The 14,913-nt window shown below is 36.0% G+C and overlaps 1 protein-coding gene across 3 annotated transcripts; it reads left to right on the top strand.

Annotated features, from left to right (window-relative positions):
* Nucleotides 1-5,999: 5,999 nt before the first annotated feature.
* On the top strand, nt 6,000-10,878 carry LOC113357587 (AP2-like ethylene-responsive transcription factor AIL7). Of its 3 annotated transcripts, none has more exons than XM_026601032.1 (10): nt 6,000-6,253; nt 6,692-6,932; nt 7,075-7,729; nt 7,864-7,946; nt 8,733-8,741; nt 8,855-8,943; nt 9,053-9,126; nt 9,248-9,298; nt 9,436-9,512; nt 10,012-10,878. In XM_026601032.1, the coding sequence occupies exons 2-10, from the start codon at nt 6,734-6,736 to the stop codon at nt 10,512-10,514; spliced, it is 1,740 nt and encodes a 579-aa protein (XP_026456817.1). In that variant the 5' UTR covers nt 6,000-6,253; nt 6,692-6,733; the 3' UTR covers nt 10,515-10,878. The 3 variants fall into 3 exon arrangements, with proteins under 3 accessions (XP_026456817.1, XP_026456818.1, XP_026456816.1); XM_026601033.1 differs by lacking the exon at nt 6,000-6,253 and adding an exon at nt 6,277-6,592 and having other exon boundaries at nt 9,436-9,503; XM_026601031.1 differs by lacking the exon at nt 6,000-6,253 and adding an exon at nt 6,278-6,592.
* Nucleotides 10,879-14,913: the final 4,035 nt, after the last annotated feature.

Here is a 14,913-nt window from a genome sequence, read left to right as displayed (position 1 = left end):
GAGAAATGGAGTACTTTGAAATACAAAGCAGGTCCTACACTTAGAAGAGATTTTGAAAGTATTATGATGCAAATGGTGGATATATGGCCAAAATTGGGTATTCATCTTCAAGGCCCTCAACACGAAATCGATGATGCCATGGTGGATTGCTTCAAGTCTCATTTTCTCAACTATGATTTGGAGAAATTGAAATCTACTCAATCTCAGTAGGTTTCCGTTATTATCTGGAGTTTTGTTTTGTTAATGGTTCTTAAAATTATTTGTTGGAATCTTCGTGGACTTAATGATCTTCACAGAAGAGATATTGTTAACAAGAAAATTAAAGACTGGAAACCAACTATTGTGCTTCTTCAGGAAACAAAAATTCAGCAATGTAGTGATTTGATAGCTTGGCAATGTTGGGGAAAAAGAGATATCTTCTGGCTTGATTCTCCATCACAAGGTAATTCTGGTGGTATTCTTTGTCTCTGGGATTCTTCCAAAATTCAAGTAATTGATTCTTTGATTGGGCCTTATTCCATTACATTGCATTGTAAGAATATTTCAAATTCATTTGAATGGATGTTCACTGGGGTTTATGCCCCTTGTGCTAACAATATAGAAGAAGTGAGACTTTTCTGGAGAGAAATTGAACAAACAAGAGCTCTCTGGAATTTTCCATGGGTAATTGGAGGTGATTTTAATGAGATTCGGTTTGCACATGAAAGAACTTCAAGAGGAGATTCTACTATTGGTATGAGAAAGTTAAATAACTTTATTTCAAGGCATCGTCTCTTTGATTTGCCTTTGATTGGTGCTTCTTACACTTGGACAAATAATCAAGTCCAAAGTATAAGGAGTAGAATTGATAGAATTTTTACTTTGTCCTACCTGGGAAATTGTCTATCCTCAAGCAACTTAGCATGATCTTGTCCGTCCTTGTTCTGATCACAACCCAATAGCTCTGATTTGTGAAGGTGTGAAGCATGGTCCATCTCCATTCCGCTGTGAGTATTACCGGTTCATTCACCCAGATTTTCTTACTTTTGTTAGAGATATGTGGAATTCTTTTAATGTTTCAGGTAGTGCCGGCTTTATCTTCTGCAAAAAGCTTCAATTGCTTAAGCAACATTTAAGAATTTGGAGCAAAAGAGAGTATGGAAAGGTGGACAGAAGACTTGAGGAGCGGGAGGATATCTTTGTTGATTTGGATGCTGAGGAGCAAAGTAATAATGGTTTAACTGATTCTCAATGGGAAGAAAGAGCTCAAGCTAGGCAAGAGTATTGCAATTTGAGTATCATCAGGGCAGAGAAATGGAGAAGCAGAATTAGAGTTACTCACTTCAAAGACTTTGAGATGAATACAAAATACTTACATAGACTTGCAAATGATAGGAGGAGAAGGAGTTACATTGGTTCAATTAAGGTAAATGGTGTTCTTACAAATGATGTGGAGGAGATTAAGAATGGTATAGTTGTGTTTTTAATATTTTTCAATCTCAGCATCATAGAATTGCTTATGCAGAAGATATGCATTTTAATCAGATTTCTGAAGAGATGTGTATTTGGTTAGAGAGAGACATAGATGAAGAAGAATTCTTGAATGCTATTAAACAACTTGGTCATTATAAAGCTCCTGGGCCAGATGGGTTTCCAATCAAATTCTACTATTTATGTTGGGACATTCTAAAAGATGATTTTCTCAATATCCTCAAGGAGATTCAAAATAAAAAAATTCTTGATTAGAGGCTAAAGAACACCTTTATTGCTTTGATTCCAAAGAAAGATTGCATTGAGGAGATTAAAGATTTGAGACCTGTAAGTCTTATTCATGGTGCTTACAAAATTGTCTCAAAAATCTTAGCAGAAAAACTGAAGCTAACTCTTCCTACTATTATTTCTCAACATCGATCAGTCAGCTTTTGTGAAAAAGAGACAGATTCTAGATGGAGTATTAGTAGCTAATGAGCTCATTGATTCAAGAATTATAAGTGGGAAGTCAGGTTTGTTATGCAAGGTAGACTTTGAGGAAGCCTTTGATCATGTTAATTGGAGTTTTTTGGATGAAATGTTCAAAATGATGCTGTGTAGAATATGTAAGATTTTCAGTCTTGGTGAATGGCAGTGCAGCTGGATACTTCAAAAGCGATAAAGGGATCAGGAAAGGAGACCCAGTTTCACCCTTTCTTTTCTTGCTTGTTGGAGAGGCACTCACTTTCATGATTAAAAAAGCACAAGAAGAAGGTCTAATTTCTTGTTTTCAAACTAAAGATGATGGAATTATAGTTTGTGATTTGCAATTTGCAGATGATACTCTTATCTTTCTTGATGCTGTTGTTGAGCAAATTAAAAATCTCATATTAATTCTTATTTCTTTTTGAGATGTTAACAGGGTTGAAGATAAACTTTGCAAAAAGTCAGATTTTTGGTGTTGCTTATGAAGGTGATTTATCTATTTTCTCTTCTCTTTTGGGTTGTTATAATGGTACTCTGCCTACTACCTATCTTGGTTTACCATTAGATGATAAGTGTGGTGGTGTTTCAAAATGGGATAAAATTATTGAAAAATTTATTGCAAAACTTGCTGGGTGGAAAAAATCTTGTTGTCTAGAGCAGGAAAGATAACTCTGATAAACAATGTGCTCAACAGTCTTCTTATCTATTATATGTCACTCTATGAAATACATGCTTCTATTATTAAGAAATACGAGAGATTTCCTTTGGAATGATAACAAAGGAAGAAAGAAAATTCATTTGGTTAAGTGGGAAGCTCTTTGCAGAAGAAAAAAAATGGGAGATCTTGGTGTGAAAAACTTGAAACAGATGAATAAAGCTTTGTTTGCAAAATGGATTTGGAGATTTGCAGTGGAAGATGAGGTTCTCTGGAAGACAATAGTTTCTGAAAAATATGGCCATGAAGATGTTCAATGGATTCAAAAAACTCCTAAATGTTCTTATGGAAGATCAGTTTGGAGGTCCATTATGAAATACAAATATTTTGTTCTGCAGTTCATCAAGTTTAAAGTCAACAATGGTAACTCAGTAAGATTTTGGGATGATAATTGGATCTATGGTCATCTTATCAAAACTAGTTACCCTAATCTGTATGGTTTATCAAGAGCCAAGCATCTTTCTGTGGCTGAGATTTGTAATTCAGATGGTCCAGCTTACTCTTGGAATATTCAAGTTCCTACTAGACTCAATGCTGTTGCAAGAATTGAACATCAACTCCTAATGTCAGATTTATCTTCCTTCAGATTAAATGTTGGCTCTGAAGATGAACTGCAATGGTCTTTGACTAAAGGTAAGTCTTTCACAGTCAGCTCAGCTTATGACAATCTCACTATGGAAAATGATATAATTCAAAACAGTTCTATTTTTACCTTCATACGGAACCTTAAGTGCCCTCTAAAAGTAGGTTTTTTCTTGTGGTTGATTGCTTATAACAGACTTCCCACAAGAGATTTGCTAAGAAGAAGAGGAATGGAAATTCCTGCCAACTGTGTTTTTTGCAACAGCTGTGAGACAAGTGCACATCTTCTTCTTCATTGCTCTTTTTCCAGAGATGTGTGGAATTCCTTCTTAGTCAAGCTAAAATGGTTTTATTCTATTCACTCTGATACAATTCCTTCTTTACAAGCTTGGAATCTTTCTCAGCACAATGCAGCAAGCTCAGCAGTTTGGAATCTTGGTCCTGTAGATATTATTTGGAGCCTTTGGAAGGAGAGGAATGTAAGAGTTTTTTCTAGTAAAAGGAGCAATGTCACCGGTGTGGTTAACAAAGCAATTTATTGCTTGTTCACATGGGCATTAGCAATCAAGGAGTTTGAATCTGTTAACTCCTCTACGATCATGACAGATTGGTGCAATATATACTTTGATCATGTATAGGTTGGTAGCCTGTTACTAACCTCTTTTACTTTCTTTTTCTCTTGTACTTTGTTTAGGGTGGTATAGCCTTTATACCCTTTTTTTTTTACCGATCAAAAAAAAAAAGCCTCCTAGTTTCTTGTCTACGAAAATTGTTTAAGTCTTTCCATTAGAGCATCTCCAAGAGAGGGTGTATCTATTTAGTTTTAGCGACACATATGATTTTAGACTCTCGTTTGGCATAAATCCATCTCCAACAGTAGGGTCCTACAAGTTAGGAGGGACCAATTACTAAATATGAAGGTGTTCAAGAAAGTGTTATCTACACTTCCGGTTGCACCTCCACGTCATGTTTTTAACCAATTTTCTCTTAATTCTAAGAGTTAAAATTCTCACTGTTGGAGATGATTTTTTAGATTTTAGGTCCTATACTTACTCTATATGTAGACCTCATAAATAAAAGGACTAAATAAAAAATCCACGTATGATTTTTACACCTTCTGTTGGAGATGTTCTTAGAAGTTATTAAAACAAAAAAAGTAAAAAAACTTTAGTTATGCAATTTTATTTATTATCCTCGCATATTCTACGGGAAGCTAAAGGGCCTGTACTTTTATTGTTACATGTAATCTCCATACAGTAGAGAAAGATACAAATGGCACTAAACACGAACGCGAGACCGTTAATTCTTGGATCACCGTGTGCTGTTCGCATTATAATGGATCTAAGGTCCGAAGATACATGAAAACATGAGATGTTTGACAATTTGCCAACCCGTCTAGGTGTTGAAGCAGGTTTTCTTGGATGTAAGCATTTTTGGTTTGTCTCAGTTCCAACGAAATCGAGCCATGAGAGAACAAATCATGACGTAGTAACCAATAAAGATGCAAACGTTTCATTTGTTTAGATCTTGAAGAGAAAGAAAAAAAGAAGATGCAAATGGTCTAGAAACTGTTATAGTTCATTTCTGTTTCACAAGAACACCCAAAACAAACCTTTAATAAATACTGTGAGAAAAATAAAAAGAGACCAGATACTGTACACGTGGCACACATGAGAGACACGTTAGATTGGAATAGAATACACCGAATAATCAACCAAACAAATTAACAAACCGTTTGCGCTATGTTATCCACTCTTTGAGCTACAGTCCAAAACCCTAATTCCGTGTCAATTGTTGAAATGATGCATGCGTACAACAGTACCACCACCAATCCTCAACCCGCTCGTGCTTTCTGTTTTAGCACAAATCACAGATTTGGACATCAGCTTTTACTACAATGACGGGTATATCCGCAATTTCAACAAATTGACGTAATTATCCTTGTTTTGGGGACAGTAAATAAATTTTTAATCTTGTATCTCGGAAAAGGTAACGTTTTTTGGGGCGGTAAAATGGAATGCGCGAATACCGGGCTTTCTTTTCCCTATTTGCTTCGTTATACCCGTCGGCTTATTAGCGGTCGTGGGATCGGCGTTCAATGCACCCACTCGTGCACATTCCATTTTTGGCATTTCAAAAGTTTAAGGGACGGCTATTTCTAAAATGGAATGGGCGAATAACGGGCTTTCTTTTTATCCTATTTTTTAAATTTAAATTAGAATGAATCCAATTTCATCTTTGTTATTTTTTTTTTTTGGTCATTCTACCAAAATTATCTTTTTACTCATCCATTTGAATCGTGATTTAAAAATATTTGAATAAACGACCCAATCTCGAGAAATAATACGATGATGATGATAGTAGGGGAGTGAGTAATAATACGGAGCACTCGATCCATGTAAACAGAGAGTAGTCTCCTCCCTCTCCGTAGAGATAGATAGATAATTCCTCTTTTGGGACGCCGCCCGATCTTCCGCAACATTGTTTCTACCAGACAAAATTTCTCCACTGTCACCACCACCTTCCAGTAACTAATTTTAAATTCACTCTCTCATTAATATTGTTATTTTTATTAATAATTTACTATTAAACCAAAACCTTAACCTTCAAAAGCAAAGCAAACCTCTCTCTCTAGACTCTATGCTATTCTATGATCGAACGGACCTTCATTTCTGGTCAGGAAAGAGATAGATATGACCGCTAAACCCTCCCATTAAATCATTTCCACCTGGCTCTTTTCTTCATTTTTTTTTTAAGTGTAGTTTGTTTTTACTTCTTCTCTCTTGTTTTAATCTTCCTCCCTTCTTTCAAGACCCAAAACCATATTCATCTCTCTTTCCATCTGCAACACAGCTAGAGCTGCTTGAAATGAAAACAAACAATAATTAGTTTTAAGGGCCGGTTAATCCAGACGATATAATTTGATTGGAAGTGAGATTTAGTCTAAAATTGTGGCCAAAATCTCTCTTTATGTGTCGGAGCTCCTCCATATCTTGATCCGTGTTTTCCGTTTATTACGAGGTGCATCTCTCTTCTTCTTCTCTACTACTACTGCTGCTAACTCTTCCTTCAAAGTATTGTATTGGATTCATCGACATGCACATTTGATTTCGAGCTCTATCTCTCTCTCTCTCACCCTTCAATCGAGGCCTTTCTCTTTCTCTCATGCGTTATTAACACTGCTCAACTTACTTGTTTTAAGGTTCACCTTCCACCACCGCCATGGAAGCTATAACTTCAAACAAATCTTCTTAAAACTCCGTGATTCCTTATTACTTACTTCAGTATCATTATTACTTCATTCTGACTACCCCCTTCCTCTACCTATAATACCTAGTACATGTACAAGAAGAAGAAGAAGTAATAATAACAACTCTAGTTTTACTTATTATTATTATCATTATTCATTCATCTAATTAACTCTAGTTTCCTTTGGGGTTTTCATTATTGAAACTGCAGATTTTAATTGCTTCATCATCAGCAGCAGCAGCACCGAAAACAATGACGCCTACAAACTGGCTATCGTTTTCTCTATCACCGTTAGACCTCTACCAATCAACCAATACTACTCATCATCATCAAGATGCTGCTCCTACTACTACTGCTACGACACCAAAATACATGCCTTACGAAAGCTTATCTTCCGATTCTTCCCACCAGTACTACAACTTTGATTCTTTGTATGCCAACAACAACAATGGTAAGTCCCACTAATAGTATTTTCTCCGTTTTTTCAATCCAAAGAAAACCTTAGTTATGCGCTATATGGTTTTATTAAAAATGGGTATTTACGTGAATCATTAATTTGACCAACTGACTACTGGGTTGGTATCGATTTGCAGATTACTGGACGAATAGTATGAGGGCAGCAACGAATCAAGATTCTCATGGCTACACAGCAGTTGAAGAAATTCAAGATATAAAAGAAATCAAAACAGGGGATTTCTCATTTTTAACAAGTTTGAATCATCAACAGATAGTACCAAAACTTGAGGATTTTCTCGGTGGTGATTCTGTATCTGCTTCATCCATGCATCATCAACAACATAGTCAAACAGAAACTCAGGAGGATTCAGCATTAAGTAATGTTTATCATGAACAACAAAGTACTTGTTATTATGGTGGAGATCAACAAGATCTTAAAGCAATCACTGGTTTCCATCAGGGGACTTTTTCTTCGGCTAATTCTGGTTCTGAAGTTGATGATTCATCTGTTTCTGTAACTGGTTCAATGGGTTTCCATCCTCATCATCACCAGCAAGCTTTATCTCTTGAATCCTCCAGAAATGATTTACTTTACTCAGACACCACTACACCCACTACTAACAATAATAACAACAACAGCAACCAGAGATTGTCATTAGCGGTTTCCAGTAATAAAACTCAGAATTCAGAAAAAGCTATTGTGGCCGTGGGTGATGCTAATTCCGAGTCATGTAAGAAAATTACTCCTGATACTTTCGGTCAGAGAACTTCCATTTACAGAGGTGTCACAAGGTATTTTCAGTTGTTTATCATTAATGGTGTTCTCGTTTCATTCTGAATAGCTCTTCAAAGAAATGTAATATTCTTCATTTTATTTGGATTCTGAAAATCTCTATCGGGGTTTCTGTTAAAAAATTTGTTTGCAGACATAGATGGACAGGTAGATATGAAGCTCATCTATGGGATAATAGCTGTAGAAGAGAAGGGCAAAGTAGGAAAGGACGTCAAGGTAGTCCTCTCTCTCACTTCCATCTGGGTTTCTCTTAGACCGCCATTACTGTCATGAGTATTTGTTTGTTATTTCTTCAGCTATAAGCTGTGTTCATACCTAGACCATCGATTTCACATTCTGATTTAAATTGAACGGCGTAAAATGGGCAATGAATAGTTTCAAGGGAAGATGACCAAGGATAAGTTTGATGTTGATAGGGATTAATTTTCAGTATCTTTTAGTGGTGTGATTGATGGGCATCTGGGTCATGGGTAGATAGACTAGTGTGTACGATATGGGTAGTAATGGTACTTGTTTGCCGCCATTTTAATCTATCTTTGAATATTAGGGCTTCTTTTTTTTTTTATCTCTCAGACTCTCAATCAAACCTTACTTTTTCCTTTTCTTCTTCTTCTTCTCACTGTTTCAGATGTCTTTTATTTCTTAATTTTTGACATTGTCCCTTTGTTTGCATTTGCATCGTTGGATTTTCTTGGTATGTGTGATAGAAAATATCCTCATTAGTATCTTTTGACCCTAATTCTTTGTTTGATTTTTCTAGCCCTCTACCCTACCTTAAACCACTAGTTGACCACCATCTAAAAAAATTTAGATGAAGAAAAAGTACATAATAATAATTATACTCTTCTTTTCAAATTTTATTTCTATGTTAATTAATTTTTAATTAGTTCAATGTGAGTTTATTTTGATTTCAGTTTCTGATTTAATGGTCTAACATTTGATTTTGGTTCTGTTTCGTGGGCGTCCCCTTTGGATCAAATGTTGGTGTTGATCTTACGACAGTGTACTTGGGTAAGCCGCAAAATTCTTGTTAAATATGTATTTTTCTTTGTTTAATCTAATATATGTAATGCAACTATAACTGGAATCGGAAATAATGGGTTGTATGTGTTTAATTTGGTTAGGTGGGTATGATAAGGAAGATAAAGCTGCAAGAGCGTATGATTTAGCGGCTTTGAAATACTGGGGTCCAACTGCAACAACTAATTTTCCGGTAAATATCGGAAGTAGTGTAATTCACTGATGTAAACTTCATTGGACTTGCTAATCTAACTTAAGTTTCTCATGGTGGTGGTTCTTTTTCTTTTCTTCTTATTATTTAGGTTACAAATTACTCCAAGGAAATGGAAGATATGAAGACAATGACCAAGCAAGAGTTCATTGCTTCCCTTAGAAGGTTAAATGCTTTCTCTTGTTGTGTCCTCTTTGAATTTTTGATTCAACATAGTTACCGAACTGTTGACACCTTTGGTATTAGAATCTCTTTCTGAATTGGATGAACTATTTGTTTCTCTCAGGAAGAGTAGTGGATTCTCAAGAGGAGCTTCTATGTACAGAGGAGTAACAAGGTAAAGAGGACCAGTGAGTTATATATATGGTTGAGAGAATCCGTCATATTACTATAATCGCATCATCATTTTGAAGTTATACCCGATGTTTTGGAATACTAAATGTGCTATTTGGATGGTGTTGTAAATTTATTTAGGCATCACCAGCAAGGCCGATGGCAAGCCAGGATAGGCCGAGTTGCCGGGAATAAAGATCTCTACCTTGGTACATTTGGTAAATACCTCTATTCTGAGATTTCACCAACCAAATTAACTCTTCTGCAAATTGATTTCCTTAGCATAAAATACTGAAGATATTTTGATATCAAGGATCTAGAGAAGATATCCCAACTGAAAGTTCTGTTGATTTAAGAATTGAGACACTAAAACCTGTGCATATAACTCAATACAAGGGACATTTGGTACAATTGAGAATTGTTGGGAACATTTTCTGCGAAGTTCGATCTCTGGAGAGTTTTGTAGCAAGAAAAATGGGACTTATGTATAGTATGCTAACAATAGGATCTATGGACTGTTACCCCACCTCATTGGCAATTGTATAAACTAGAATGCTTGCTGGTGGCCTTACGTGTTGGTGCATCTGTATCTTTTGTTACTCTCAGTGACTACACTTGCGCCTTATGTCTTTCAACTCATGTGTAACGAGTTTTTCTTGTTGAACTCAGATAATCTCTGGTTGCAAAAGCTAAACTGTTAAGTGTATGTTTAAATAGGAACTGAAGAGGAAGCAGCGGAGGCATATGACATAGCAGCAATAAAGTTCAGAGGCTTGAATGCTGTAACCAATTTTGAGATGAACAGATACAATGTTGAAGCCATCACCAATAATGAACTTCCCATTGGTGGGGCTGCAAAGCGTCTAAAGCTCTCCCTCGAAGCCGAATCAGAAACACAATCACCACAGGTACACCGTGAACAACCCCCAACCGGTAGTTGTTGTAGCAGCATTTCCACTGTTCCTGGTGTGTACCAAGATTCTGCAACCACCTTATATCATCAGCATCTCTTCCACCAGCTTAGTTACACAAATGGCACCTCCTCCCATCCGGTCATTGCTCCAATAATGTCTTCACCATCTGAGTTTTACGGGCGGGGTATGATTTATGGAAGCACCACACCGTTTAACATCAGCAGTCACTTTAACAACAGCATCAACAATACTGAAGCTAACCTTAACCAACCCTGGAATATGACGGCATCTTACAACAATAACTGAAGGCTGCGCACGGATGTGATCTGACCCACTACTTACTACCTCACTAAAACAGATATCTTGGTCTTTTTTGTCTTTATAGTTAACGAGTGGCCTTCTAATCCTTTTTGCCTGCTATTCTTAGATGAAGAAGTGTCGTCTTTTGTTGTAACAACCAAGTAAAGAGTAGTTGTAGCTTTTACTTTCAGTTTAGTTTAGGTTCGCATGGAATCAGTCTTTTCCTTCGTTCGGGATGAATTTTTGGAGGAACTTTAGTTTCTCTGGCTTCCGTGCCTAATAATAACTATTCGGTTGTATGGGTTCTGATTTAGCATGCCAGAGGTTTTTGTAAAAATTTCTACATAGGAAGTTTTCCAGTTTAACGTCACTGCAGGCATGACTAGTTTCTCTAATCGAGAATCTTGGATTATCAAGCGACCCAAACACCTTGACCCAAACCATTTATTTGTATCTAATGTCCATTTGCGACGGCAATTTGGTTTGCGTTTCAGCTGCATTATTAGGAATGTTAGTCAAAGTCAGTTTGTATTGACAAAGTCAATAAGTTGTCAAATCTCTTTGACTTAGTCCTGTAAACAGACAAGTACTTAATTTATCTGAATATTATTCTGCCTGTAACTGTTTTTCAATAATACAATTGCTTTCTCTCTTTCATTTCTGTCACTCTGTTACAATCTTGATTTCCAGATTATCAATTTTCATGGTATCAGATAGGTAACGATTCTTACAATAATTTCAACGCTTAACAATTTTATCAACAATTTTTCGACTTCAATAGGGTAACTATCAAAGTCAAGATAAATTTTTCCTACAATTCAAATTTAGGGTTCTTATAAGAATTTTATGGTTATAAGAATTTCATGGTAATAACTCGGACAACTACCTGTAACAACAACATCAATAGTTACAAAAACAACATCAACAACGATAACACCAATGTCAACAATAATTATAACTACCTGTAACAACAACATCAATAGTTACAAAAACAACATCAACAACGATAACACCAATGTCAACAATAATTATATCAATACCAACGGTAATTTCAATTTAGATCTTGAAATTTTGTAGAATCATCAAAATCATAATATAATATCGTCTTCCGCTAGAAATTCCAATGCTCTTCCTTTTACAAATATATCAAATTTTGTATTAATGAAACTAGATTCATCAATTTTTTTACTTTGGCGAGATCAATTTGAGAGTGTCTTGTTTTATTGTGATCTATATGGATATGTTAAGGGAAAAATATCGTTTGGTCCTTTTTTAGGTGGTCCCAAGTCTGTTTAGTCCTTTAAGAAATCACATTTTCCATTTGGTCCATACTTATTTAAAAATATTAAATGGACGAAAGTACCGTTTGAAAAAACGGGGGTCTAACAACCTCACCAAATATTTCGATTAGCAATCTGTATGGACTAACTCCAATATACTTTCTAGAGAATCAACTAGACAGTCAGACTCAATCTAGATAAAAGTATATCGAGGAGTTAATATCTCTCTCTTGATTTGATCTTTACTCAAGCAAATAGAAATCTGCGAGTCTTTAACAAATACTAGAGAGATAAACTTGGATGGTACCAAAGACCAACATCCAAGTGTCAATCAATTTAAATCAACAATCAAAGGTTGGATATTTTAATTGATTGATCTTAACGCACAACCTGTGATATTTCAATTATATAACAAAATATAATGCGGAATAGAAATAACACAGACACCAGAAATTTTGTTAACGAGGAAACCGCAAATGCGGAAAAACCCCGGGACCTAGTCCAGATTGAACACCACATTGTATTAAGCCGCTACATACACTAGCCTACTACAAACTAACTTCGGTTTGGACTGTAGTTGAACCCTAATCAATCTCACACTGATTCAAGGTACAGTTGCGCTCCTTACGTCTCTGATCCCAGCAGGATACTACGCACTTGATTCCCTTAGCCGATCTCACCCACAACTAAGAGTTGCTACGACCCAAAGTCGAAGACTTTAATAAACAAATCTGTATCACACAGAAAAGTCCACGATGATAGATAAATCTGTCTCCCACAGATAAACCAATGAGTTTTTGATCCGTCTTTTGATAAATCAAGGTGAACAGGAACTAATTGATAACCCAGTCTTATATTCCCGAAGAACAGCCTAGTATTATCAATCACCTCGCAATTATCTTAATCGTATGGTAGCGAAACAAGATATTGTGGAATCACAAACGATGAGACGAAGATGTTTGTGTTTTCGTTTTATCTTTCCCTATTGTAGATATAATCTCAAGTCAATTATTCAATTGAACTCGTACGATAGAAAATGGCAAGATCAGATCGCTCAACTACAAGAGAAGTAGTTTCGTCTGGATTCACAATCCCAATGAAGTCTTTCAGTCATTAACCTACAAGGTCTCGAGAAGAAACCTAAGGTTAAAGGAGAATCGACTCTAGCAAAACCAACTAGTATCACGCAGGAGGTGTGGGGATTAGTTTTTCCAGTTGCTAGATGTCTCCTTTATATAGTTTTCAAATCAGGGTTTGAAATCCAAGTTACCTTGGTAACAAAGCATTCAATATTCACCGTTAGATGAAAAACCAGATTCAACCAAGCTAATATCTTTCAACCGTTAGATCGAAACTTAGCTTGTCACACACAAATAAAATGTATTTCATTTAGGTTTGAGTAACCGTACCTAAACCTGTACACTTAGTTGGTTTACAAATAGTTAACCAATGGTTAGCCATATTGTTAGAAAATTGCTCGGTCGAACTTGCATGCGTTGCTATCTCAAGCATGTGTGTCAATATTAGTGATCGAAATTATATGTCTTGATTTCTAGTATACTTATGACTAAGTCTCGGTCTAGGATAGTTAGGAATAGTTAAGCTCCATAATCCATGGAGATTATCTTGCAAAGACGAAGAAATACTCAAGGAACCAGTGGAACTTCATCCGACCAAAAGGTATGTGGAGACTTGAACTCATCTTGTCACTCAAATTCTATCTACTCTATCTCGTACTCTTGAAACAAAAGTCGTATAAGTATGATAGTTTTCATACATAAACATTTGTTATTTCGAGCGGAGTTTACTCGCCTATCTTTTTCTCGAAATATGTGTTGGTAAGCTTTTGCTTTAACCATCTTCATCTTTACCCATGATGAAAAATCATGATGACGTTTCAATCTTGAAAATAGCTTTGATGACGATAGTCGATTCCTTATGTCTAACGACTGTTATAACATTATAGAAGAATGTTTCAATGATTGAAATGTAAAGTTGAGAATATATAACCACCTATGGATGTAAGCATATAGTGTGTTCGCACATTAGTGTATAAATCCATGTGCCGGAAACCAAGTGCGTGCATATGTGTGCATGCGGTATTGGTGAAGGAGACAGGTTGGGTACGCGTACCCGTACGCGTACTGGCGGAAATTAACGTCCGTGAAATTCTGCTGAGTTTGAAGTTTACGAACTCAAAAACTAGTCACCTTAGGTACGAGTACCCGTACGCGTACTGGCGGAACATTTTCACCCGAAAAAGTCTGTTGAGTTTGGAAACTAAAACAAACTCAAAATCCGGTAGCTAAGGTACGCGTACCCAAGTTAGTTATTTCTCAAATCGGTAGTTTCATGAACTTAAATAATAAATCCATAAGGAATGCAATCTTTGCAAACCGTGGATATATTGTTCATGAATTGATTCAAGTGAATCAAACCGATTTTGTTTCAATTGTGTTTATGTATAAAGACCTAAGCAATTGAACAACTCTTGAGATAGTTCTTATGAGTCATTTGAACTAGTTATGAGAAAGATGAATACGGTTAATATGAAAGCACTCATATGGCTAACCATTGGTCAACTATTTGGGAACCAACCAATGTACACGTTTAGGTACGGTTACTCAAACCTAAATGAATACAATTCATTTGTGTGTGACAAGCTAAGTTTCGATCTAACGGTTGAAAGATATTAGCTTGGATATAAATCAGGTTTTTCATCTAACGGTGATTATTGAATGCTTTGTTACCAAGGTAACCTAGATTGCAAACCCTGATTTGAAAACTATATAAGGAGACGTCTAGAAACTGTGAAAAACTAATCCTCACACCTCCTGTGTGATACTAGTTGGTTTGCTAGAGTCGATTCTCCTTTAATTGTAGGTTTCTTCTTGAGACCCTGTCGATTAACGACTTAAAGACTTCATTGGGATTGTGAAGCCAGACGAAGCTACTTCTCTTGTAGTTGAGCGATTTGATCTTGCCATTTTTCTATCATACGAGTTCAATTGAATAATTGACTTGAGATTATATCTCCGATATGGCAAGATAAAAAGAAATCACAAACATTTTCGTCTCATCGTTTGTGATTCCGCAATATCTAGTTTTGCTACCATACGATTTAG

Source organism: Papaver somniferum, chromosome 3, assembly GCF_003573695.1.
Source record: "Papaver somniferum cultivar HN1 chromosome 3, ASM357369v1, whole genome shotgun sequence".
Lineage (NCBI taxonomy): Eukaryota > Viridiplantae > Streptophyta > Magnoliopsida > Ranunculales > Papaveraceae > Papaver > Papaver somniferum.
Note: the sequence above shows the minus strand (reverse complement) of the source record. Positions and strands in the feature narration are given on the sequence as shown.